This window comes from Trachemys scripta, chromosome 13 (genome assembly GCF_013100865.1).
Source record: "Trachemys scripta elegans isolate TJP31775 chromosome 13, CAS_Tse_1.0, whole genome shotgun sequence".
NCBI classification, from domain to species: Eukaryota; Metazoa; Chordata; order Testudines; family Emydidae; genus Trachemys; species Trachemys scripta.
The window spans coordinates 4,113,932-4,139,512 of record NC_048310.1 but is presented as its reverse complement, the minus strand read 5'-3'; the positions used below and the strand labels follow the sequence as shown (position 1 = coordinate 4,139,512).

Sequence of the window (25,581 nt, the reverse complement as noted above, 5' to 3'; positions counted from 1 at the left end):
GCAGGAGGGGGCTCCAGGATAGGGCAGGGGTTGGGGTACAGGAGGGGGTACAGGGTGCTGGGTCTGAAAGGGGGTCAGGACTGGTGCAGGATGGGGTTTGGGGTGCTGGCTCAGGGCTGGGGGTTGGAATTCGGCCTCCTACTGGGCGGCACTTACTGCGGTCAGCTCCCGGTTGGTGGTGCAGCAAGGCTAAGGCAGGCTCCCTGCTTGCCCCGGCCCCACGCTGCTTCCGGAAGGATAGGGTTACCAGATAGCAACTGTGGAAAAAAAGGGACGGGGGTGGGAGGTAATAGGCGCCAATATAAGAAAAAGTCCCAAAAAACGGAACTTTCCCTTTAAAAACAGAACATCTGGTCACCCTACGGAAGGGGCCAATGTACCTCTGCAGGCACTGCCCCCTAACCTCCCATTGGCCACAGTTCCCCGTTCCTGGGCAATAGGAGCTGCAGGGGTGGTGCTTGCAGGCAGGAGCAGTGTGCAGAGACTGTTGCATCCCCGTGCAATCTGTTTGTAGATGTTGATATTTCTATGGTTGGTCCATAGCAGTGCCTGCACAGCCTCCTCTCCCCACAGGTTCAGGGGATCCAATCTCTCCTGTCTACTCCAGGCTGGAGCATGTAAGCAAGACACAAGAAGTAATTATTCAGCTCTACTCTATGCTGATTAGGCCTTAACTGGAGTATTGTGTCCAGTTCTGGGTGCCACATTTCTGGAAAGATGTGGACAAATGGGAGAAAGTCCAGAGAAGAGCAACAAAAATGATTAAAGGTCTAAAAAACATGACCTATGAGGGAAGACTGAAAAAAATGGGTTTGTTTAGTCTGGAAAAGAGAGAGACTGAGAGGGGACATAAGTTTTCAAGTACAAAAAAGGTTGTTGCAAGGAGGAGAGAGAAGAATTCTTCTCCTTAACCTCTGAGGATAGGACAAGAAGCAATGGGCTTAAATTGCAACAAGGGAGGTTTAGGTTGGACATTAGGAAAAACTTCCCAATTGTCAGAGTGGTTAAGCACTGGAATAAATTGCCTGGGGAGGTTGTGGAATCCCAGGGATGGTCTAGAGAATACTTAGTCCTGCCATGAGTGCAAGGGACTGGACTAGAGACCTCTCGAGTCCCTTCCAGCTCTGTGATTCTGTGTGTGGGCAGTTGCATGCAACAATGGAGAGCTGCTAGGTGTGCTCACCATTCTGGGCAATCAGGAAAAGGCATTTCAAGAATTTGCAGGGCTTTAACGAAGGGGGGGGGGGGGGGGGGCTTCCAGTCTGCATGACCCCTGGCCAGTGGAGTTCACAACTGAGACCAGAGAGGTCAGTGTTGGGCATTGTGGAACAGCTGCTGGAGGACTGTTAGGGTCGACATACCCTGTTTCCCCGAAAATAAGACAGTGTCTTATATTAATTTTTGCTCCCAAAGATGCGCTAGGTCTTATTTTCAGGGGATGTCTTATTTTTCAGAAATGAAAAATGCCTTATTATCGGTGGATGCCTTATTATCGGGGAGGTCTTATTATCGGGGGGATGCCTTATATTACAACGAGAGGCAAAACTGTAAGTAGGCCTTATTTTCGGAGGATGTCTTATTTTCGGGGAAACAGGGTAGGTAGCGCAGTGTTTACACTCATGTTGAATCAACCTCAACACGGCTTAAAACCGCTGGGGGAGGTGGTGTTACTATGTCAGTGTAATGGAGCGCTTATGTTAGTTGGAGATCAATTTAAGTGCAACTAGATCAACTAGATGTGCAACTAGATCAAGGTGGCTTATGTCAGCCTAACTTTGTAGAGTAGACCTGGGGACTGCTGATTTCACCCTTAACTCTTCACTTCCCTCCATCTATTATTCTATAACCTATTTGCACATGCATGTTCCAGTGCTGCTCTACTAAACTGCTTTGGGTGCTGTAGCAATGTGCCAAGACAGTGTCACTCTCCTGCTCCCGGAGGCTACTCAGTGAAGGTGCATGTGGCAGCAGAGTCTTGATGCTCATGCTCTGGGTTTTTTTTAGAGCTGGCAATGGAAGACTTACCTGCAGGGACTGTGCTGGTGAAAGAGGCAGAGCTCAGCCGCTGCGTGGAAGATGTGTTCAAGGTACAGTATTTCATCTGGATCTCTAATATGTGTAGCTGTTGCCTGAGGATTGAAGAGAAAACTGTATGTCAGGAGTCAGTCTTCAAGTCTGGGACCTGCTGAGCCACTTAGATGAATATTCTAAACTATAAGAGAACAAAATCTTCACTGCAGCCTCAATGCTGAAATAAGGCAGAGTCAGGGGAGCCATGTCCACCCACTTTTTAACATGGGCATAGTTTAAAGGGACGGGGGGCTGCGTTACCCCCCCCTTTCCCAACTGCAAGCCTCGGGTAGGCACAGAGTGGTGCCGGCAGGGGCTGCATGAGGGAAGATAAGGTGATCAGCTTCCCCGCCATGAAGTGCAGCCCCTGCCAGCGGCACCAGCCTCTTCTCCGTGGGGAGGGCGGAGGTGGGCCTCCCGGTTCCCCACCCTGGGCAGGTGGAGGGTCCAAGTCTCCCTACAGCAGCCTAGGCTCCCTGGGTGGCTCTTAGCACTGCCCAGCTGGTTCCAGCATCTGGCCTGGCTGGGGGCGGGGCCTTGTGGCCCCACCACTTCTAGCAAGGTTCCGGCACTCCTGGGAGGAGTCCATAAGGTCTTGTCTATGTAAACAATTAGTCTGTTGCAAGCTGGGCTGTGCATCCACCCTGCCATAGCCTCCAGCAGGCTGTCTGTGTGGACCCTGCTGACGCACATTAACAGTTTGATCTAATCCTCTTTGAAATGGGACTCGATCAAAGTGCATTTCAGACTGCTTACGTGCTTCAGCAAGGTCTATGTGGCCATACTGGATCAGACCAAAGGTCCATCTAGCCCAGTATCCTGTCTTCCAACAGTGGCCAATGCCAGATGCCCCAGAGGGAATGAACAGAACAGGGAATCATCGAGTGATCCATCTGTCGCCCATTCCCAGCTTCTGGCAAACAGAGGCCAGGGACACCATCGCTTCACCTCCTGGCTAATAGCCATTGATGGACCTATCCTCCATGAACTTATCTAGTTCTTTTTTGAACTGTGTTATTGTCTTGGCCTTCACAACATCCTCTGGCAAGGAGTTCCATAGACTGACTGTGTGTTGTGTGGAAAAATACTTCCTTTTGTTTGTTTTAAATCTGCTGCCTATTAATTTCATTTGGTGACCCCTAGTTCATGTGGTAGGAGAAGGAGTAAATAACACTTCCTTATTTACTGTCTCCACACCAGTCACGATTTTATAGACCTCTATCATATCCCCCCTTAGTCGTCTCTTTTCCAAGCTGAAAAGTCCCAGTCTTATTAATCTGTCTTCATATGGCAGCCGTTCCATAACCCTAATAATTTTTGTTGCCCTTTTCTGAACCTTTTCCAATTCTAATAGATCTTTTTTTGCGATTGGGCTACCACATCTGCACGCAGTATTCAAGATGTGGGCATACTATGGCAGACTACAGCAGGGTAGATTCACACCTTAGCTCGCTGCGAACTCATGTTCATGTAGACAAGTCCATAGAATAACCCTGTATCAGGTACAACAGTGGGGAGACTGCTACTTTTCTTCGTCTTCTGGAACTTCCACAGTGCTCCAAGACTTATTGAAAATCAACATCATGGCTCAGAAAGTTCCTGAGCCAGCTCTTGTAAAACTCTTGGAAGCAAGTTATCTAGGCCTGCTGATTTTAAAAATGTCTAACTTTAGTAGCTGCTGTTTAACATCCTCCTGGGATACTGGTGGAATGGAAAGTGTTCACATCATCGTGTGCTATGACTGCATCATCTGTTTTACCCAGATACAGAACAGAAATACTTAGTGTTATACTTACTGTCAGGCTGAATACAGTTACAAAACAGAGGTAAAGCCTGTTAGGAGGTGTGAGGAAAAGAAACATCACCGCTCAGCCACAAAGGATACACTGTTCTTTTTGGCTGCCCGGTGTTGCATTAGGGTGTACAAAGTCAAGAAATGAGACACCCAGCTTGGATGAAGAATTGATGGAGTGACTTATTGGCCAGGGATGCTTGTCTAAGTACCCCTGGTAGAGTGAGCTGGAAAAAGGAAAAGAAGGCTACAGCATCAACTGCCTCTGGCAACTGTGGTCGGTGTCTTCTCAGTCTTGCTTTGGACGATGGGGGTGAGCTGGGTTCTGGGGGAAGCTGGCTCAGTTTAGGCGTGCCGAAGCTAGCATAGCTAACTAATTTGGGGATTATCATAAATCTCGCTTTCAAAGGACGTATCCAATACCTAAACCCTTCAACTCAGATTTGAGTCCCCTACCCAAGGTCATGCTCAGGTTGTCATTGACAGATGTAAACACAGTACATATGCCATGTAGCCTTCTGTACACTGCAAACACCAGCTGTCCCCAAAAGGACGGAGGCACTGAGTTGCTTTCCCGGATTCTTGCAGCTGCAGGCTGCTGGTAGGATCTCTCCTAGGGTGGAATTGACCAGTGCATTGCCTCTGGCAGCTGTTTGGAGACTTGCGTGGAGTGAATGTCTCCAGGTTTTACTGTGCAGCCGTCCACCTCACAACTGACACCTGCCAGTGATCGTGTGGGCAGCCTCAGGAGTGGCACCAAACGTTCTATGGGGACAATTCTTTCCTCACTCCTGAAGACGTTTGCCATCCAAATCAGGACTGAGGCATATGGATGGAGTGAAACATGTGGGGAAACTTGAGCTGTTTGTCACTCCTCTTCATGGATAAACAGGAAACTTCCGTCTCCAGGGCTGTTATCTGATACCTTTCCCTGGAACTAAACTTGAGTAGTTCAAAAAGTGTGTGAATATTTTACAATGAGGGTAATTAACTATTGGAACTGATCAGGGACGTGGTGGTTTCACCATTGCTGGGAGTTTGTTTATCTAGATTGGATGTTTCTAGTTCATCCAGAATTCATGGACTCGATGCAGAGCTCCCTGAGTGAGGCTGTATGCCTGTGCTCTGCAGGAGGTCAGACTAGATGATCACAATACAATGGTCCCTTCTGGGAGGGCTGTCCTTAGACCAATTGGTGCCCCAGGTGAGGAGTGTTTTTAGTGCCTCCCCTTCATTTGTTAAACTTTTGAATACTTTTTTTTTTTTTTTTTGCATTTGTAGCCTATTTCACAACTTTGATGCACTCTTTGAATGCATGATTTATCCCTGTCATTATAAGATGATGATTTGCACACTAGGATCTGTAACCCTATATTTATTTATGCCATATATAAGCAAATTAAAAAAATTGTTTCCTCTAAGCTCAGAGAAACTTTTTACTTTTCAGAGTAACTGAAATGTGCTAACATCAAGAGATTGAACTGTGCACCAATATTGGGTGGACCAGTATTAAATAGTGTTACAGTAGGTGACAGCCTTAGAATGTTAACCCTTTGTTGTTCTGTTTCAGATATTTTCCTATCAAATTTGCCCCTTGCTGTAAACTAGATTGCAATTGAGCTTTTTGCTTCCTATGCTGAGCTCCTGAAGGCTTCTTCCGGGGCATCTTTTATTTTCTACTGGGGAAAACAGACCGTATTAGGGAGAGCAAAAGTCTGTGTTCAGCAGTCTTAGAAAGTCATCAAACATTACGTGTTAAGCCTGGCAAAAGGAGTAACAGTATTTTTTGTTGCGTAGATAGAGGTTCGATAGATAGCTCGGATGTTTCATTAAATATGTCCTTTATTAGTCGCTACTTACACTCGTCAAGTCTTAAAACACACGTACACTTTCACAATTACACACTAAAACAAGGTTCACAATATCTCAACTGGGCTGTCACTTAACTTCAGTTCGTTCTTGTATTTCACTGACTGACTGGCGCCACCCTGCCCCTTATATACCTGCGAGGACATGGCTGACAACGTTTTAGGAGGTTCGAGCAAAATATAGTTCTGCAAGTCTGGAAGGTTCCACGAGATTCTACGAAGGTCTAGAACGTTCTAGGAAGTTAGTGAAAAATGAATCCACATACAGAATACCTGGAACGTTTTATTTTAAATGTTCTATTTTCCCTTTTGCCACTAACAACAAAAACAGGCCCCCGAGCCTGGCACCCCCTTAAGCTGTCACCTGGATTGCCTGCCCCTAAATCCAGCCCTGCCTCTGGCCTTAAAATCATGAAAAAAGATCTGCAGTGGAAGTAGTTCCAAAAACATAGAAGTGAATCACTTTAAACTCCTTCTAAAGCTTCATTCTAGCAGCTGGGAGCAATCTCCATTTCTATAGTCTTTGTCAAGCTGAAATCTGTCAGGGGTTTCCCAGTTTTAACCTTCCCACAAGAGGGCTAACAGATCTTAATTCCCACAAAACCTAGCTTTTACCATCTGTGCTTACCCAATGCTTGGCAGGAAACAAGTATGGGTGTAATTCCTCTTTTTCATGATGCATTCCTTCCATCTGGGGTAGTACCTCTCAAAACATTGAAGGAATAGTGAGAAAGAAACACAAAGTTCTCTTCACCTCTGCCACTGTCAGTACGTTTTCTCTTGACGACAGATGTCAGAGAATGGGGGAGGTCAATAGTATAGTGCTTTCCAGATTCCTGATCCCATTGGATCCCCTTGGAGCATCCTCAGGGTAAGTCTGATGCTGTCCCATGTGCAAAGGAAAAAGTAATCGCTTAATTCTAAATTTAAATTCAGCTTTGAAGCAATGGGCTTCATCTTACTCTGCAACATGTGGATTCCTCTGTGTTGTGTAATTTCAGCACTGCAGACAGGACCGGCACCAGCAGACGAAGCACGTGCTTGGGGTGGCACAATTCCCGAGCCGGCCCTGACTGCAGACAAGTAATCTGGTCAGCAGTCATCACCCATTTTTCAGCATCATTACCAAGCAGTGTAATTGACTAATGTGCTTTCAACACCGGCTGCTGCATGGTGTAGATCAAGAGGAGGAGAATGAACTGGCCAAAATTAATGGTGATTGTGCCAAGTGCTACCAAAGCTCCCTGGAACAGGATGGTTTTCCTGCTCCAAAGCACAGGGGGCGCTCTGGTTCAGGCTATAAGAGATAGGGGATCAGGCAAACTCAAGAGGACAGGAAAATTGATGGAAACATGAGCTTCCTACCCCTGTCCCTGTTGGCTTTTCCCAATAACTGACTGTCTTTAATGTTAATGCAGAAATCTCAGCGGGCAGGGAGGACAGTGCAGACTCAGCGTCTGATGTGGCGCTCCTCCCAGCAATGATTAATTGTTCTTGAAGCTGCTGCTAGAAAACTGCTCAGTGGCATCGATTGCCTCTTAACTGAAGTGCCACTGTGATGAATGCTATCCGAGGGATTCAGATGGGCTCTTTGGAGCAGTGGTGGCTTTGGGTGTGGTGGTCTGTAATGCAGGTCTCCGGGCTATGGCTGAGGAGAGGAACTAACCTTCCCTTGTGGTGTTCTCTTAGGTTGTTAAAGGTAAATTGCATCCATTTGCGCAGAACTATGTCCAGAAATCTGATGTGGTAGAGAGGTTGGGCAGGTATCAAAGGCCTGGTCCCCACTAACCCCCCACTTTGGACTAAGGTACGCAAATTCAGCTACGTTAATAACGTAGCTGAATTCGAAGTACCTTAGTCTGAACTTACCACAGGTCCAGACGCGGCAGGGAGGCTCCCCCGTCGATGCCGCGTACTCCTCTCGCCAAGCTGGAGTACCGGCGTCGACGGCGAGCACTTCCGGGATCGATTTATCGCGTCTAAACCAGACGCGATAAATCGATCCCAGAACATCGATTGCCTGCCGCCGGACCCTCCGGTAAGTGTAGACGTACCCTTATTGTCTTCATCCCCTCCTCCCACATGTCACTTCTGCCCAATGAAATGCTGCAGAGAGGGTAAAAGGGGCAAATGGCCATGTTGCCAGAAGCCTGAGTTGCAGCCTGCACTGTCTACGTATGCAGGGCAGTGCTTGGATCGAGATGGAGCGTTCCATGCTGAGACCTGTAATTGATGGAGGCAGCACCTGCGCCGTGTGAATGGTGAGAGAGGCAGCAGTGTAGAGCCCCACGGACATCCTTTAGCCCCCCGGGTTGGTGTCGGAAGGTGTGGAACAGGAAAGCACTAGTGGCTCAGCCCAGGTGTGACCACAACAGCAAATGGCCTCTTTGGGTCTGGCAGAAAACAAGATTCAAACTCATCTCCGACTGTTACCTGTCTGCAGTGAGCCAGGCCTGAGGCTTAGCCACGTGTCCTGTCAGGGGAACCTGCTTTCTGCTGTGAGTCCCGAGCTCCGGACTAGAAGGGCAGTGTCTGGAGCAATGGAGTTTAACTGCAAGAAGCTAGTGATTGGCTCTTTGGCAGAAGCCTTGGCAGTCTGAGCTTTTAAACCAGGGGTGGGCAAACTATAGGCCGGATCCGCCCCACCAGCTGTTTTAATCCGCCCCTCAAGCTCCTGCTGGGGAGCGGGGTCTGGGGCTTGCCCTGCTCCAGCCGGGGAGCAGGGTTGGGGCCGCTCCACGTGGCTCATGGAAGCAGCGGCATGGCCCCTTCTGGCTCCTACATTTAGGGGCAGCCAGGGGGCTCTGCTCTGCACGCTGCCCCTCCCCCCCAAGCGCCGCCCCCCCCAGCTCCCATTGGCTGGGAACCACAGCCAGTGGGAGCTGCAGGGATGGCACCTGAAGACAGGGCAGCGTGCAGAGCCACCTGGCCGCGCCTGTGCATAGGAGCCGGAGAAGGGATATGCCGCTGCTCTTGCGGTGAGCCTGCGCCCCGAGCCTCTCCCTGCTCCCCAACCCCCTGCCCTAGCCCTGATCCCGCTCCCGCCCTCCAAATCCCTCAATCCTCACCCGCAGCACCCTCCTGCACCCCAAACCTCTCATCTCCAGCCCCACCCCAGAGCCCACATCCCCAACCGGAGCCTGCACCTGTTCCCACGCCCCAACCCCCTGCCCCAGCCCTGATCCCCATCCTCCAAATCCCTTGATCCCAGTCTGGAGCACCGTCCTACACCCCAAACCCCTCATCTCCAGCCCCACCCCAGAGCCTGCACCCCCAGCTGGAGCCCTCACCCGCACCCCACTCCCTAGCCCAGAGCCCCCTCCCACACCCTGAACTCCTCGTTTCTGGCCTCACCCCAGAGCCTGCACCCCAACCCCAATTTTGTGAGCATTCATGACCCGCCATACAATTTCTATTCCCAGATGTGGCCCTCGGGCCAAAAAGTTTGCCCACCCCTGTTTTAAACGCTGTGATTGGAGCATCGTTTTGGGTAGTAATGACCAGTTATAACTAGCTGGCAGGCAGAGACCAGTCAGGGGGTTACTCTGTGGCTGGTGTTCAGTATGGAAATGCTTCTGGAGTGCAGGGTGAATCCCTCATTAATGGCAGTGTGCTTTAGTCCTGGCAGCAGAGAGATTAACAGCAGAGACTTCTGCTTGCAAGGGTGCAGGTTTTTTGCCTAGCAAGGTTGATGCTAGAGTGGGAAATGCTCCTTGGGGCTTCACCAGGAAGGCTTTGTATACCAAAGATGCTGGTTAGGAAGCACGGCTCCACAGGGATTAGCATGGGCAAAACATTCTGCATCAAAACAATAGGCCAATATATTGTCCAAAGAATCTCCTCCTTCCTCACCTAAACTGCCCTCTCCTCTGGGCTGGCATGTTGCATCTCACAGGCAATAGCAACACTGGGAAGTGCGCTCTGAGATTAGATCCAACTCTAGGAACTGCTGCTTGCCCTCCAGCTGCCAGGAAATCTGGAGCTGGGAGAATAGTTTTGTTAAAGGAACAGTGTCCTCCAAGCAGGCTCGGTTTCCCAGCCTGCTGAGTGGAAGGTCATTCAAACAGCTTGTGAACAGGGTCGATATTTTATTTGCCTCTTCCTGGCACCCTCCCCAGTAAAAAACATGTTTAACAAACCCACACACCTGTTAATTTGAAATGTACCTTAAGAAATGCGCACTCTGAAATCGTAACTGTGTAACTCATCAGAGCTTTTTATTTGTTATAGCCTTCTGCACTGCGTGTCTGTAGAGTTATTGCTTTAACCGCAGCCATCTTGAGAGGGTTTTTAGAGAAATAGTTCAAAACAAACGTGTAAATTTTCAGGATCTCTCTCCCTGGGCTTTGGGGCAGGGAAGGGAGATGTGGGGCGATTTGTGTGGCTGGTAACTGGGGGTGCTGAGGGTGGTTATGGTCGGGGTATAGAGCTCTGGGTAGGTGCCTTTTGGCAATAAAGGGAGGGAGGAGAGTGTGTCACTCTGAAGTCTCCTCAAAGTGCTGCCTGTCAGCAGCCAGAGTCTCACGGGCCCTCTGCCTTCTCCTTGCATATCTCACTCAGCACATAGCAGCCCAGCTGTCTTCCAGCCTTCGCTTTCGAGGGACTGATCTGTCTAACAGTGGGAATTTGACTCTGGGTATGTTGGGCAGTGTGTTTATAAAGACTTCAAATACTGCAGTCTGTAGTGTTAATCCCCTACCCCTGAGTGATAGCTGTCCTGAGTAACTGGCTGTAATATACGAATAGCATGAAGCCCTACTGTAGCCAGCTCTGGCAGTTCCTAGATGACTCTGGAGAAGATGGTGCTGATGAAGGCTGCTTTCAGTGCTTAACAAACAGGAGTCTGATGTGATCAAGGGATGTGGACTCAGAATTGGAAGGGCTGGGAGCAGTAACCTGCACCGTGTATGTTCAGAAATCAGTCCCTACCAGGCATGCACGTGCCTTCCACCCTTCCCTTCCTCTGCACTCCAGGCAGACATTTGACCCTTCTGTCTCCATAGGTGTACGTGGTTGGGAATGAGCCCTCTGACATGTTACTGGAATCCTTGCAGCCATCTCTGGGAGTGATTTTTTCTCTCTATTGTTTCACCAAGCAGAACGTGTCTCACTTACGGTAAGGCATGTGGCAAAACTCTTCTGCTAGGTAAAGTGGGGGGTGTAATTAGTTCACTGTCTGGCCTATGTGGAACTGACTAGGAAGGAGAGATTGTGGTTGCCCAGGGACAGCAGAAAGCTGTGTGTGTGTGTGAAGCGAGGGGCTTGGCTGGGTGTGGGGTGTTTTGTGTGCAGGTGGGATTTAGGGACGGGAGAAAACTTTAAATAAATTCCAGTATATGGACCTGAATGTCCTTGTGCTCCACTGGTTGTTTGAAGTAAAGGTCATTTGTTTCCCATTTGAGCTGATTCCCTTCTTTGCAGAGGTGCACAGGACCTGCTCCTCTCCTCACCATTGTAGCTTTGTTCACACTGAGCTCTTTGTTGAGTTCTCCCACCCCTGGAGTAGCACCAGTACAGTGCGGGCAGCACGAGTGCAGACCAGCTGCTGGTGTGTTTGCCACTTTCCTCTCGGCCTGCTCCGAGCAGGGTTGGACAACAGTTTGAGAAACACGTTGCCAGGAGGTTTACTCAAGCCCTTCCACCATTACTAATCCCAGGAGGGGCACAAGGGCTTTGACGAAAAGCTCTGTGGAGACACAGCCTTTGCCAGCGGAAAGACATCATTAATCATTTCAAAGGTGCAGGGGAACCTTCTTAAAAGAATGAAAACAACCAACTAAACCAGCTGCAGGGAGAGTGGGGCTACCAGGGCGCTGTATCTTTCCCAGAATTCAGCAAGCGTAACCAAACTGCAGCTGCCCGGCACTGGTCAATCTTCCAGAATATCTGGCACCTTCATGAAAGGTGGAGCTCATGCAATCGTTACTGAGTTACAGGCTGTCTGTCACCTCACTCTCTTCCCAATGTCCTCCTCTGATGCCTGGGTGCAGGAACAACTCTGTGCACTGAGAGGGACTGCAGGCAGGCTTCAGGCCCAGCAGCCACTAATCCCACGAGGGGTCTGTGTGGAGGTGGTCTTTATTGTGCATATTCACTTTCATTCACATGGTCAGGCTTCTCCATTCGTTGCTGGGTTGAAATCTTTAACGACCCAGATCCTTTCACATCTGAACTGTGGAGGAGCAGGAGAAGCCATTGTGATGCCTTGCAGCTGCCTTATAAGCGCACATAAAGAGCTGTCACCTCCCTGGGGTTTACTGTATCTGTGAGACTGCACAGCGGGAACCTTCCAAGGTGTGTCTGTGGTCACCTGCCATCTTCCCAGTGCCACCAGCTCACTCTGATGGTGTTTGCTGTGTATTGGAGCTCACAAAACATCATTGTTACATTGCTCCATGTGTCTGTTACAAGGCACCATGCCAATGGTAGAAGATGGACTCTGTCATGGCCTCTCTTTCTTGATAGCTCACCATGCCAGGAGATTTTATTATGGGTCTTGGAGAAGTCAGAGAGAGAGGTGGCGCTCTCCACGCTGGAAGGGTTTGCAGGACTGGGTAGAACCATGCAGTTTCTCCATCCGCTGTGCCAGTTTCAAGTAGCTGATGGAGGTGGTGCCATGATCACTGTCAAAGAGACCATCAGGTAAGAGATTACGTTGTGACACTGCGTTAGCAGTCTTACACTCACTGCCTGGCGTGCCTTCAACTGTCGTCATTCCACACCTCGGGCTGTTTTTTGGCTCCGCCAGTAAGGGGTGCGCGTGCAGAGTTCCACAACGTGCAGAATATGAAAGCGGGGGGTGGGGGGAGCTGGGATGCTGTAATCCCTGTGGAGTGTCACCACTGGGCAGGGATGGACAATTGACTTGGACTGAGTGCCAAACTCTAGCAGGAGAAACTTCCTGGATGGCCTCAACTTTCCAGGCAAACTGAGCCGAACATTGCTGGAGCAATGAGGTGTGAAGTTGGAGGAGACTTTTAGCCCTGATACACCTACAAAACCAGTAATAAAATTCATGTTTGGCTTTTATTAGCATTATTAATTTCTTCTTGGGAGCCCTTTGGCCTGTGGCTGGATGACTCAGGGGACTGAGAACAGGAAATGGCCTTTCACTCCTGAGTCACTGGTTCAAATTCTGACCAGACAGGTAGTGGCTGACGTCATCACGGTCTAATGCAGGGGTGGCCAGCCTGTGGCTCCGGAGCCACATGCGGCTCTTCAGAAGTTAATACGGCTCCTTGTACAGGCACCGACTCTGGGGCTGGAGCTACAGGCGCCAACTTTCCAATGTGCCGGGGGGTGCTCACTGCTCAACCCCTGGCTCTGCCACAGGGCCTGCCCCCGCTCCACCCCTTCCCGCCCCCTCCCCTGAGCCTGCCATGCCCTCACTCCTTCCCCTCCCCTCCCTGAACCTCCTGCATGCCATGAAACAGCTGATCGGGAGGTGCAGGGAGGGATGGGAAGGCACTGATCAGCGGGGCTGCCGGTGGATGGGAGGTGCTGGGAGTAGGGGGGGAGCAGATAGGGGGGCTGCTGACGTATTACTGTGGCTCTTTGGCAATGTCCATTGGTAAATTCTGGCTCCTTCTGAGGCTCAGGTTGGCCACCCCGGTCTAATGGCTGATCAGTTGCATGTGTGAAATGAGTGGAGTGGACATCTGGCACCATTAGCATGGTACTAATTGACCCCCTTGTTGACATCCTCTGTAGACTGACTGAATGAGCCATAGTGACTGAACTCCCTCAGTACTCCTGAAGATGGTCCCTCCAGAATAGGGTCAGGCACGTTGGTGCCTGGCATTACACGGCCATTGCCTGTGCTCTGTCTGCTTTGAGGGTAAATGGAAGACTGCAGGCTCCAGCACTGTCCAGACAGAGCCCATCACCAGCGTGGGGCATGTACCTATGAGCCAGTGGAAAGAACCAGGAACTCCTGCTTTGTCACTGGCCTGCTGTGTGAGCAAGTTTGGACTTGTCGGCACACAGACTTGCATCCGTTTAGTTAAACTGGTGCAGAAGCCCATGTGGCTGTTCTTACTCTGGTATAGTTTAAACCTGTGCCTGCAACTCGAATGAACCTGGTTAGAACTAAAATAAGCGTCACAGGGGTTTGCGCAGGTTTAATTAAATCAATTTAAAATCACGGCTTAAGTTAAACTAGTGCACCTTTGCATGTCGACAAGGCCTTGCTTCCCCTCTGTGTATCTATTTCCCTCTTTTATGGCTGGGGAAACAGTTGTAGGGCCGCTGCATTCGTTAATTAATGCTCATACAGCTCTTCGCAGAGGAGTTATGTATGTGCTAAATATTTTGTGTGCATAGATTCCGCCCTGGTCATTCCTGCAAAGGTTAATTAGTGAACTGAATGTTCAGCCATTTCAACTTCATCACCAAACTAAATGATATTTCATCAGCTGCCTACTGGCTGTCCCCTTTCAGGGCGTGCTGTACAGGGTGTTGCTGTAACTGGGAGTTTGCAAAAGCCTGGAAGTGATGAAACAGTGTAAACGCTGCCCCAGCTTCCCCTGATCAGGAGTGACAGGTGGGCTGGGAGGGCACGGGAAATACTGAGACACAAAGCGGGACAGATAAGCTGAAAGCCCCTTGGGCATTTGGGACTTCACGTTGATTCTGGAGCATGGAAAGCACTTCTCACCCAAGGCTTGGCTCATTACCGCTTGAAACCACATTATAAACCTGGATGAGATAGCCAGGGTCCCAAACACTGCAGTGCTAGTCGGGATGGGAAGGAGTGGCTCTTACACTGGGGAGATACTAAATACAACTGAGAACTCTTCCTGGAGGTGTTTGGCACTGCTCCGTGATGGCGGTAGGAGAGCTTCGCTTGCTGCAGTTACCTGCTAGATCTGGAGCATGGGTTCACACCCCAGCACTCTCCCTCACAGAACACGGACAAGGCTCTGGCATACAGCAGCAGATTAGGGATTCTTCTGGGAGCGAGGTCGTATAATGCTGTTGACCAAAGAGAAGGCAGACAGACCCTCCTGTTGCAGGCATACCTTCAGCAGCCTGTGGGCTCTTCCATTGGGGTTGGGAGTGATTTTCATGCTTGTTTGAGTCTTAAAACCAGATCCCTGACTTCTGACCAGCTTAAACAGCACCCAGAGTGGGCTAGGCAGCGGGGGCCACCGTTGACCTTTAGAGCCCTGCGTGCTTCTTGCATGAATAGGGACCTTAGTCCTGGTGCCCAGGCCAAATTCCATCTTCAAATAACATTGTCTCTCTAACGGTTTCCCTGCCGTTTCTGTTGGATACGGTATTCTCTGCTTCCTGCCATGAACTGGGTGTAGCACTGCTGTGTGCTGGCTGCTGCATCTCAATGGGGAGATGGAAGGGTGCCCCTGTGGAAGTGTTCTGGAAATCCCTACAGCACTTGGGGATGAAATGTGCCAGGGAAATGCTCTTGCCAGGGGTAGTTCAGAAACCGACACCAGCGAGACTCTGGGTGGGTTCCTGTCGGATGAAACGTTGGCTGTATTTCAGTGATGAGGAGGAGGCACTCTACCAGAAGGTCTCCTCGGAGCAGTGGCAGATGGAGCAGTTGGTGGACCTGTTGACTCACTGCCAGAAGAGCGGCTTAGCTGGAGACTTCTTCATCTGCTGTTTAAAGGTAAGAGGCCACAGTCTGTTAGCAGCCCGCGCGGGTGCAAGGGTCCAGGAAGTGCCTTGCATTCCCAGAGGGTTAACTTTCACGTGCCTGATGATTCCATGCCGCATGTGGGGAGGGTACTGGAAGAAGGGGGACGTTCCACTTAAATCTCTTGGGAAAGAGCCGCTACAGGTATAGGGTAGCTATATCTCGCGACCGTTCCAGCGCCAAGCCCTGAGGAGGCGCATGGAGTCCTCAGCCTGTGAAAGGGTTAACCCTTGTTCTGACGACAGGAACGTGTCTGAAGTTGAATGGTGGGATTTAGGCTGTGGGTAATCCCTACCTTGCAGACTGCCACTTCCTTGGCTTTCGAGAAGGAAAGGCACTTCCCCAGCTCCCTGCCCTGCGTTTCCTTTTCTTCCTGCAGTTTCGTCCCCAGCCTAATCACCGCCATGGTCCCTCCTCGGAGGGCCAGGCTTTGCTCTCCTCTGCTGCCAGGCAGAGTGTATAATCCGTGTCCTGCTAGCCCCCTTTGGGGTTGGTGCCATGGTTACGGCCCTTCTGCTGTGCACAGAGCGCTGCGCTCCTTTGTCTGGGCCTCTTTCAATGGCCTTCATCCTGTGTATGGATGGGAAGGGGCACTGGCAGCATAGGGGCATGTAGAAGGGCTCGGCCGAGGTTTGTCCCGCTGCGGGGTATCCCGCCGTCTCTCAATAGTTCAGTATGAGCCCAGGCCCTCGGTCAGGGCGGGGCAGCAAACACCCAGTCAAGAGCTCTGGCCCTTAGGCAGGGGCTGAGCCAATAGTTCAATATGAGCCCAGGCCCTAGGTCAGGGCTGGCCAGTAAACAAACAGTCAGGAGCTCCGGCCCTTAGGCAGGGGCTGAGCCAATAGTTCAGTGTGAGCCCTGGCCCTTGGTCAGGGCGGGGCAGCAAACACCCAGTCAGGAGCTCAGGCTTCTGAGCGTCTGGAGCGAGGGGGAGACGGCCACCCGTAAGTAGGGTGGCAGGGGGGATGCAGGCCCACCCACTCCACTGCGTCCCAGCCTGGGGCCCTAGCAGCGGCAGAAGACTTGCTGCTGTCAGTGGGGATCCTGACCTCAACACACTGACATTGGTTCTGGCAGTGCTGTGGCCAGACCAGGGTCGGTTGCCCCCGGGCTACTTCTGGACTCCCCCTTCGTAAGGTACCTGGATTAGGGCAGTGTCCTCGGAGGTTTCCAGAACCATCGGTTCCTCCGGGTAACTAGCGAAGGGTAGGCTCAGCTGCTCCTCAGGGTAGCTGGCGAGGGGCAGGCGCGGCTCCTCCTCGGGGTAGCTGGCGAGGGGCAGGCACGGCCTGCCGGTGTTCCCCAACCCGAAGCCAAACCACAGGCATCTGGCCTCTCCGGCGGCTGGCTTGTAAGTGAGCTTTGCAGCGGGGCTTTTCTACTTCCTGTCCTGCGCCGTGACCTCTGGGGGGCGGGCGCAGGACCCACTGGCTCCACCCACGTTGGTGCTAAGGGAGGCTTGTCCCTCCGCGGGGCTGTGGGGTACCCCACTGCCTCGCTACAGGGCACTTCTGTGGGAAGTAAGCGGGGTGCCCAGGCCACGCAGCCCACCACCAGGAAGCCCTTCTCGACGTGTTCAGCAGATGTTCCTGTTCATGTTATAAATCAGGAAATATCCAGTTAAAATCTAGTTTGCTAGAGGTCAAAGGGTCCCTGGTGTGTCTGAGGCAAGCACCAAAGCAAATGGGCAAGCAAGACCCTGGCAGGTTTACAGCCCTAAGTGACCATCCTTAGGGGAAACTTTTAGTGTTCCTTCCCCTGCTATGTGCGAGGTGGTCCCCCTCAGCATTTGGGGCTGGTGGTAGCAGTATGGGGAGAGGGGTGGAAGATCCCAGGCCGGGATAACAGAACCAGCATAAGATCCCTTTGGAGAGCTTGGGCTTTAGGAAAATGGCTGGAGAAGAATCCCCAAGGCCTCAGTGCAGCTCAACCTGCCTCCTGGCACCTGGATGGAGATTCTGGGCTAGGGTGAGGATGGCAGCAAAGGTTTGAGGCCTACCAGCTACTATAGTAGAATCGGCTGCTCTGTGATACTGATGTGCTCTTTAAATCTGACCTTGTTCTTGGACATTAGCTGCTGGCCAGTTGCCAGCTGGGTGCCCCCAGCTGTGTGGATGGGGCTGTCATTGCCGGTGGCCCACAGACCGATTTCCTGTATTTAGCTCTATTTCTGACTGTGCCGTGCACTCCCCTCCCTGGCAGGAGCTGACTCACGTGGCTGAAAAGGATGAGGCTGGCTCGGATGCTGTTCCCCTCTCCTGTGAGAGTCTGGTGGAACTGGAGCAATACCACAGTCAGCATCTCGTGGGGCAGAAGAAGAAGCTGCTTGTTCTGCAGCTGGTGGCCATGCTGTGTGAGCGCGTCTCAGACACCGTGTTCACAGACGTTGTCCAGGTAGGTCATGGCAGAGCCCAGGGGCACGGCACTGGCAACAGCACTGCACATGGGAAATGCCATCTGACTTGAGGCTCACAGAACGACCCTCAGGTGGGTCCTGTATAAGTCTTGGGTGAGACTGCAGAGTGTGACGTGAAGTCAGACGTGGCTACTGCCTGTCCGTTGACTGAATCCCATGCACTGAGGTGAGGGTGCAGTGAGGAGCGGTGTTCCCTGTGTGACTACAGGGAGAATAGCCTGCAATCTCAAAGACTTCTGCTTGGGAAGATGAGATAGCAGTAGCTCTGAGCTTCCCACAGCCAGCACTTCTACACCATCCACTGGCTGGGGCTGAGTATCTAGAGCAGTGGTTCTCAACTTCTTTTTTCATTTGTCGACCCCTAAACGATTTCAAATGGAGGTGTGGACCCCTTTGGAAATCTTAGACATAGTCTGTGGACTCCAGGTTGAGAACCACTGATCTAGGGGACTTTGCCATACTTGGTGCTCCTGTACCATTTCCAACAGCACCTTCTTCTGGGCTAATAGGAGTGCCAATATTTTTCCCCAGACCCTTGTTCCCAGAGCTAGCTGACCTTCCATCCACAGTCTGAATAATATTGGGAGAATTCAGAAGCTCCCATGTTACTCAAACTGCAGAGGTGATCTGAGCTGCTGTTCGGGGATGGAAGGAGCTCCGGATTGGTGGAAATGTGATGTGGTGACCAGATACCCTTTGCCCTCTTGCCGTGGGGCCCCAAATGGGAGCTACCCCAAGAAGGTTACTCTGAATTGAAACCCCTGCATGAAGTATGAATAGCCGCAAGTCTTACATCCCCAGCACGAATCAGCACTCGGGTGCTCCGTGCCGGCTCTGCACCAGCGGTTAAACCAGCCTCTTCACAGAGTTGTGCTGCACCATGGTAATGTCGAGCTCCATTAGAAATACAGGAAGCTAAGGGAAGATCAAAGGTTTGGGCTGCCAAATGGCGAAGGCCAAAACCAGTCGGGCAGGAAATGTGTTTGTGTTTTTAAAGCTTCTTGCAGAGAGCTGTGAAACATGGGGGGAATATCTGCCCCTATTCTTGACGGCAGACTTGGCATGGAGCGCATGAGGTCTAATCCCCTGGCCTGGTCTTACTCTGCATAATTGGGGAGTGCTTTGAACAGATGAAATGTGCCTGGAGAAGGAATAATTGTTGGGGGCTGGAAACCCTGCAGTGTGTTTCTGGAAAAGACCAATTATTCTTGATTGGCAGAATACTCCAAACGATGACAGTGGGGAAGGGCACAGTCCGGGCCGCAGAGCGCTTGCAGTCAAAGACAGCCTACAGAAAAGGGGAGGGAGCAGGATTGGCTCAATGAACGTATTTGATCCACGCTGAACTCCTGCTTTGCCGTTTGACCCCGTAGCTAGACAGCATGACTTTGATTTGTGCTGGTGTTAATCTAACCCTATTTTACTGAGTTTTCTAATTGTTCCTTACAGGATATTTTAAACCCGGTCCTTTCTTAATATTTTGCACTGTTTAATCCCTACCCATTCTATGTTTACCTGGTTAATATTTCAAGCCCTAGCCTTTTCCTAATATGTTTGAACCCTTAATCCTCTGTCATCCCTCCCAACAGTGATCAGCTGATGAGTCCAGTGCCCTTTGCTTCCCAGCACCTCCTCCGTCCTTGCCCACTTCCTACCCTTTTGCTCTGCACACATCTCTAGTCACCTGCAGAGACTGTCAGTTTGCTCAGCTCAGGTCAGAAAGGGATAGCTCCTGGGGGCTGCTAACATACTGATCCCTGGAGATCTTGCAGGACTCCTGCCCTCTGAGAGGCCTGCTAATGAATGCAATGAGCTGCATTATCATCGTCATCCAGGGACTGTGAAGGGCTGCAGTAAAGTAGCAAAGAAATTCTGCTTCCCTTGGAATAAAGGACTCGGAAAGCCTTGACAGAAGCCAAGCCACCGTTGCTGTTTATAGCCCAGTCTATCAGTGTGTGCTTTTTAAGGAGTTTCTAGCTAGGCTTTGGGCTAAAACCTGCTATGTATGACTCAGGCGGGGGATGTGAGTGTTGTAGTTTAAGTATCAAGTTTCAGAAATATCAGTTTTTTGTCTCAAGTTTAAAGGACTGGAGGGAGGGGGAAGGCCTGTTGGTTTGGCTGCAGCCTTGCGTTCCTGGTGCTGACAGCCAAGTCTGCTTGTTAAAGTTAAAATGGCCAGAACGTTGAGACATAATATTGCTGAGGTGCTTTTCATAGCGAAGAAAATTAGACAGGCCAAGCTCATAATATATGAGCAGCTACAGGGGATTCATATCTCCAGAAATACTTCGAATTTGCTAAAAGTATCTCTCAAACTCCTATGGCTTCCTGGTGCCCACCAAGTGAGTTTATAAATAAATTAAGCAATGCCGCGCTGTCTCCTCTTCCTCTGGAACTCCCAGCATGTCCAGCACTGGGAGCTCTTTGGGGCAGGAACTGTCTATTTTTGTTTATGGTACAACACTGAGCACTGTGTGAGTGCCAAACAAAGAATCAGAAGTTCCCCTTCCAAGTAAATACATCTTTCTCTGGCTCCCCTGGTAGAGCAGCACAGCTCCTGTAGTGTGCAGTGCACTGCAGCCAGCCTTCCGAGCTGTGGGCCAGCCCATAAGGGGTGCAATACTATGGGTGTGGTGATAGAGCTTGGCTTAAAGACTGAAGAATTATTGTCTCTCTAACTGGAATGATCTTTCCTTTTCTTCTGTTCCCTAAACTCCCTTCCCTTCCCTTTGGCAGGTGGTGGAATTTGTGGCAGTTACATTGCAGCGGGCATGTGCAAGTCTTGCCCAGGGTTCAGAGGGCACTGTGGAAGCACAGACTCTGAGCATGTCCATGGGACTGGTGGCTGCCATGCTAGGAGGGGCAGTGCAGGTAAGCCAGGACACAATGGGATGTGTGCATCTGATCTGAATGCATGAAAGGGCCTCTGGAGCCCCTGACCAGCAATGCAGGCTGCTCTGGCATATGCATGACAGCCTGTGCATGGGCTGAGATGCAGCACTAGAATTGCTGGAACTGGATGGTTAGTTTAGATCAGATCATTTTGAAAATAGAGACCCTTCCCACTCCTGTTAAAGTGCCTTGCCCCTTGGTACAGACATGGTTTCCCTTCACCAGGATGACACTTAGGCTGTGGTTTGGATATTACAATGCTCCCGTCCCTTTTCTCTCCCCCACGTCTGCTAACTTTTGTCTGAGAGTGATGCCAAGAAATTGATTCATGCCATTGCATCAACTGGAGTGGGCTAGTGTGTAATGTGCGAAGGATGTAGCTGTGTTGGAACAAAGGGACCAGATGATTCACAATTGAGCTGTCTACCAGTTGTTATTTAAGCAGCACCTTTGCTCAAGAGGTTTCACTTGCACCTGTTTTGGAAGCATTTTCACGCCATCACGCAGGTCTTTGCACTGCTTGGATCCTACTTCATTTCTCAGCCTCTTCCTCCTTCAGTTTGTTTATTTAACCAAGGTCTCTTTATAATGTGGGTGTTTCTAACAAAAAAGCCACCAAACTCTAAATCTGTGAACAGACCCAGTGAAGGAGCATAGCCTGGGTGCATATTTAGTCAGACGACTACACTTCTCCTTTAGTTGAGTCTGTAAATCTTCTAAAGTATGAAGAGGATAGTGATCCTGTATGTGCCTTGTAAGGTACACGGGAGGGAGCCCCTCTGGGACACACCTTAGGGGTTCTGCTGCTGGGGAAGGCAGAAAATATTTTCCCTAGCTACACAACTCTTAAAGCATAAGGGAGAATAGGGCCCTGTCTTGGGACTCCTAGTGTCCAGGGGACAGGTTGTTCTGGTGATATTTTGCCACTTAGTTCCAGATTATGGAGTTTACATGTACACCTCTACCCTGATATAATGCAACCCGATATAACATGAATTCGGATATAATGCGGTAAAGCAGCGCTCCGGGGGGGAGGGGGGGGGCGCAGGGCTGCGCACTCCAGTGGATCAAAGCAAGTGCGATATAACACGGTTTCACCTATAACGCAGTAAGATTTTTTTTTGGCTCCAGAGGACAGCGTTATATCAGGGTAGAGGTGTACTTTGCATGCCAGCAGCTTCCAAGTCCTGGAGAATCAACCTGCTCCTGATGTGTGTGTTTTCTCTAAAGTAAATAAACCTAGGAAATGGCATACAAAAAACTCTGCACAGCTCAGTGCTCACAAGTCAAGAAGTACCAGTTAGTTTCATGCAGAACCCTGACTCTACCACCAGGTATAGGTGATGTGAGTCTCTACGTGAGCGCATTGTATTCCTTAAATACTCATATTTTTTTTAGTCTGAGATGCTCACGTGTAGCATCTTGTAAGTGCATTACTCTGTATATGTCTGTCAGTCCCTGAAAGTCACTTACATGAAAAGTACACAATAAATTAAACTTATAGGACATCCTACCAATTAAGCAGGCATGGGAATAATAGTGAACATTTGCTGAGCACCTAAGTTTGCAGCTAAATTCACTCTCTGGTCAACTGCCTCATTCTCTGAATTATACCAAAGGAAGGCTGACCTGCTGGTGGAAAAGAGAAATTTGTTGTATCTGTTTGCGCACTAAGTTACTAAAATAAGTAACGGAAGAGGAGACCCTTTCAGTGAAAACATTCTGGACTGTCTTGACAATGAAGTTAGTGGAAGTGTGAAAAATGGTACGTGGTGTCACGTGTGTAAAGCAGTGGAAATCTTGTATGAAGCTATGTTAGTTCAGCAGTAGCCTGTGATCATGTGATTAATGACTGTATCATGATACATGTGCACAAGGGGAAGACAAAGTCCATTCTCCACTCTCTGCCAAATCCCAGCATTTTAGGTTGTCAGTGGGACTGGGTATGGGGGCCTGGATCAGTGTTCACGTCGCACTCCCCGGCAGTGCCCAGCCCAGACTGGGGAAGCTAATGATCCAACCAGCGGACCGAATTTGGTGATGAATCCTGCTCACATGCCACCTGAGGCACATTGTGCATATGCTAAGAAGTAGGACTGGGTATCTAATATTGACTTTTGGTTGTGTGCATGGGGTTAAACTGATCGCTAAATGCGGGGCTGGGAAGGAATTTTGCCCAGGGCTTGGCAGGGTTTTACCTTCCTCTGAACCACTGCCCAGGAGTGTTCCACTCGCATAAGGTGGGCATGTACCATGATTGGTTTCTTTCCCTTTTGGTTGCAGGGGAGCCTAGAACACTGCAGGCCATTGTCCCTCCCACTAGCTATGATCTAAACCAGCCAAACACCATGTAAACTCAGAGCAGAAGCTGACTCTCTGCCCTTTCTGTTTTGCTTTCTCACCTAGACTCCTGCTTTCCTTTTGGGGTCTTCTCATTGATCAACTGCGCCTTACCCTCCTTCCTCTGGCATGAGCAACACCTCCTCAGATGCAGAGAATGTGCATTCTCCGTCCGTGCCCCTGACCCGCAGTGGGTGAAGTAGTGGAGCAGGGCTCCACACTTGTACATGGGCCCACTCCTAAGTCAGACCTGATTCTCACTAGCCATTGTTAATGGAAGCAACTTAATGTGTCCAAGTCAATTGAACGAGAGAGGTTTCCCAGAGCAGATGGTGGTTGACATCAGACATTTAGGTTGACATTTAGAGCCCTGCAAATCTGCGGATATTCGCTTTATATCTGCGGATATCTGCATCTGCGGACCATTTTTGAAAATTTTGTATCCGCGCAGGACTCGGAGTTTATTGTCTCAAATGGCCACCACAGAGGATATTTATCTTGGTTTTCAATTAAGTGTTTTGCACAATTGTGCAAAAAAAATCTCCTGAAGCCACTGGCAAACCATCAGCTTCACTACTCGAGTCTTTGCTTTCCCAGATCTAATGACTGAATTTTGAAACTGTGTCAGACCCCGGATATTAGAGAGACAGGGTGGGTGAGGTAATATCTTTTATTAGACCAACTTCTGTTGGTGAGAGGGACAAGCTTTCGAGCTCTGTATAAGCTTGTCTTTCTCACCAACAGAAGTTGGTCCAGTAAAATATATTACCTCGCTCACCTTCTCTCTGATTTTTGAAATGCAGTTCAGTGCACGAACTTCTCTCCATCCTCTCCCATGTCCTGATACATGCTGCTAGCAAAACCCCACAATGCCTCTTGCAGCTCTGACACATTGCTACAGCTTCAGAGGGAACTTCTACCCAGCCACACTCCTGAGGCGCTTAGGCGCAGTGCATTCCCCAGGGTAAAACGGGGCTTGGGAGGAGCGTGCAGAGGACAGCTTTGTGATCTATCCTTGTGTTGCTGAACCCAGTGGTTCTCTCATGCCTCCCTGCCCCTGCCCTGGACATGTCCTTTGTGAGGTCGTAGCTCTTGTGCTCCCCCTGCTGGCGCTTTGCCAGAGCGAGGCAGGTCAATCAGTGCTGCTCGTTAAACAAGGAAGTAAATGAAAAATGCACCTTAATCTCTGCAACCTCGAGAGAAAATATTTGTCAAATGGGAAAGGACGCCCTTGGTGCAGCAGAGAGTGAAAACCAAAGTAGGTGTGAGAGCCCTGCTTCCCGAGTCTCCCCAGCATCTGAGAGGCTAAAATCCCAGGCATTGACAATGCAGCCTTATTCGGAAGGTGTTGAGGGCTCATGATTTCAGCGTCGGGATTGGGAGTTTGGATTTCTGTGTTCTATCCCTAGCTCTTCTCCGGACTTGTTGCGTGGTGCTGGGCGAGTCACCTCCCTGGGCAGGAGCTCAGTTTCCCAGCCAGAAGAAAGTGGATAATAATATTTATTTTCCCATCTCCCAAGGGGGCTGTGGAGCCTGATTCATCCAGTCAGTCCTAAAGCTCAAACATTACTGATGCCAAACAGGCATTCCGAGCACATGGGCTCCGCTGCAGGAGAGATCCGGAGATGGTCTGTCTCCTGCTAGCTTGTTGATTGGGGTGTGCAATCACCTGAGGAGTGATAGGTTTCTTGAGCCTCTTGGAGATCCTTGACCTGATAGAGTTTTAGGGCCAAGCAGGCATCTCCTGGATGGACTGGAGGCAGTACTGGGATTGGCCCCGATGGTGGAGACAGGGGATTGGCCCAGTCCTGGGAGATGTGATGCAATCCTTTGGGACTGATTTTTGCTGCCTCCCCCCAGCTCCTGCCCTCCAAAGTCTTCTTCCTTCCTAGTTTCTTTTACGGTGCGGTGTGCTAATTCCAGGAAATTGCCACTTGGTTTATTTTGTCACGGACAGAGCAATTTTCTCCCTCAAGTAGCATCTTCACCCTTTGTTGAGGTCCTTTCAATGGATCTGTTGAGGTGTTGGCTCCAGCAAAGGCACTTGGTCCAAAGTGGGGAAATGTTATAATTCTCACCTGTATTTCTAATAACACTGATAGGATGAAAGTGCTGGGTTATTTAACAAGTAAAAAGCTATCCACTGGGAAGCAGATTTTAAATCAAGATCGGATCTTTTTCTAACCAGTACGGTCTAGTTCAAACAGGGATGAATGCAGGAAAGCGCCATGGTCTGTTATACAGGAGGTCAGATGAGGTGATCACAGTGGTGCCTTCTGGCCTTATACTCTGGGAATCTCCAGTCTGTGAAAAGCGCTTTGTGTCCCAGTTCACGTTCATTTCTGGCATATGCTTCGGTGGGAAGGTGACGCACTTGCTGTGCTTTAGAGAACTGTCAAATGATCCGTCTCATTGCCTCGTCCTAGCAGACACGTTGGTTTCCTGTACATGACTCCTAGCAGATACTGAGGGGCAGACAATCATTTGTTTTGATTTACAACATACACAAATGGCTCCTAATCCTGGGATCTGGGCACCTTTGTCA

General features: G+C 50.1%; 1 protein-coding gene across 2 annotated transcripts in view; it reads left to right on the top strand.

The window, feature by feature from the left end:
* The window catches only part of TANGO6 (transport and golgi organization 6 homolog), an 85,937-nt gene that overhangs the window by 17,449 nt on the left and 42,907 nt on the right, over positions 1–25,581 (top strand). For both annotated transcript variants that reach the window (XM_034788538.1, XM_034788537.1), the window contains 6 exons: positions 2,005–2,087; positions 10,734–10,846; positions 12,196–12,372; positions 15,235–15,361; positions 17,591–17,782; positions 20,541–20,675. In XM_034788538.1, coding sequence (XP_034644429.1) covers positions 2,005–2,087; positions 10,734–10,846; positions 12,196–12,372; positions 15,235–15,361; positions 17,591–17,782; positions 20,541–20,675 — 827 coding nt within the window. The remainder of the gene's footprint in view (positions 1–2,004; positions 2,088–10,733; positions 10,847–12,195; positions 12,373–15,234; positions 15,362–17,590; positions 17,783–20,540; positions 20,676–25,581) is intronic.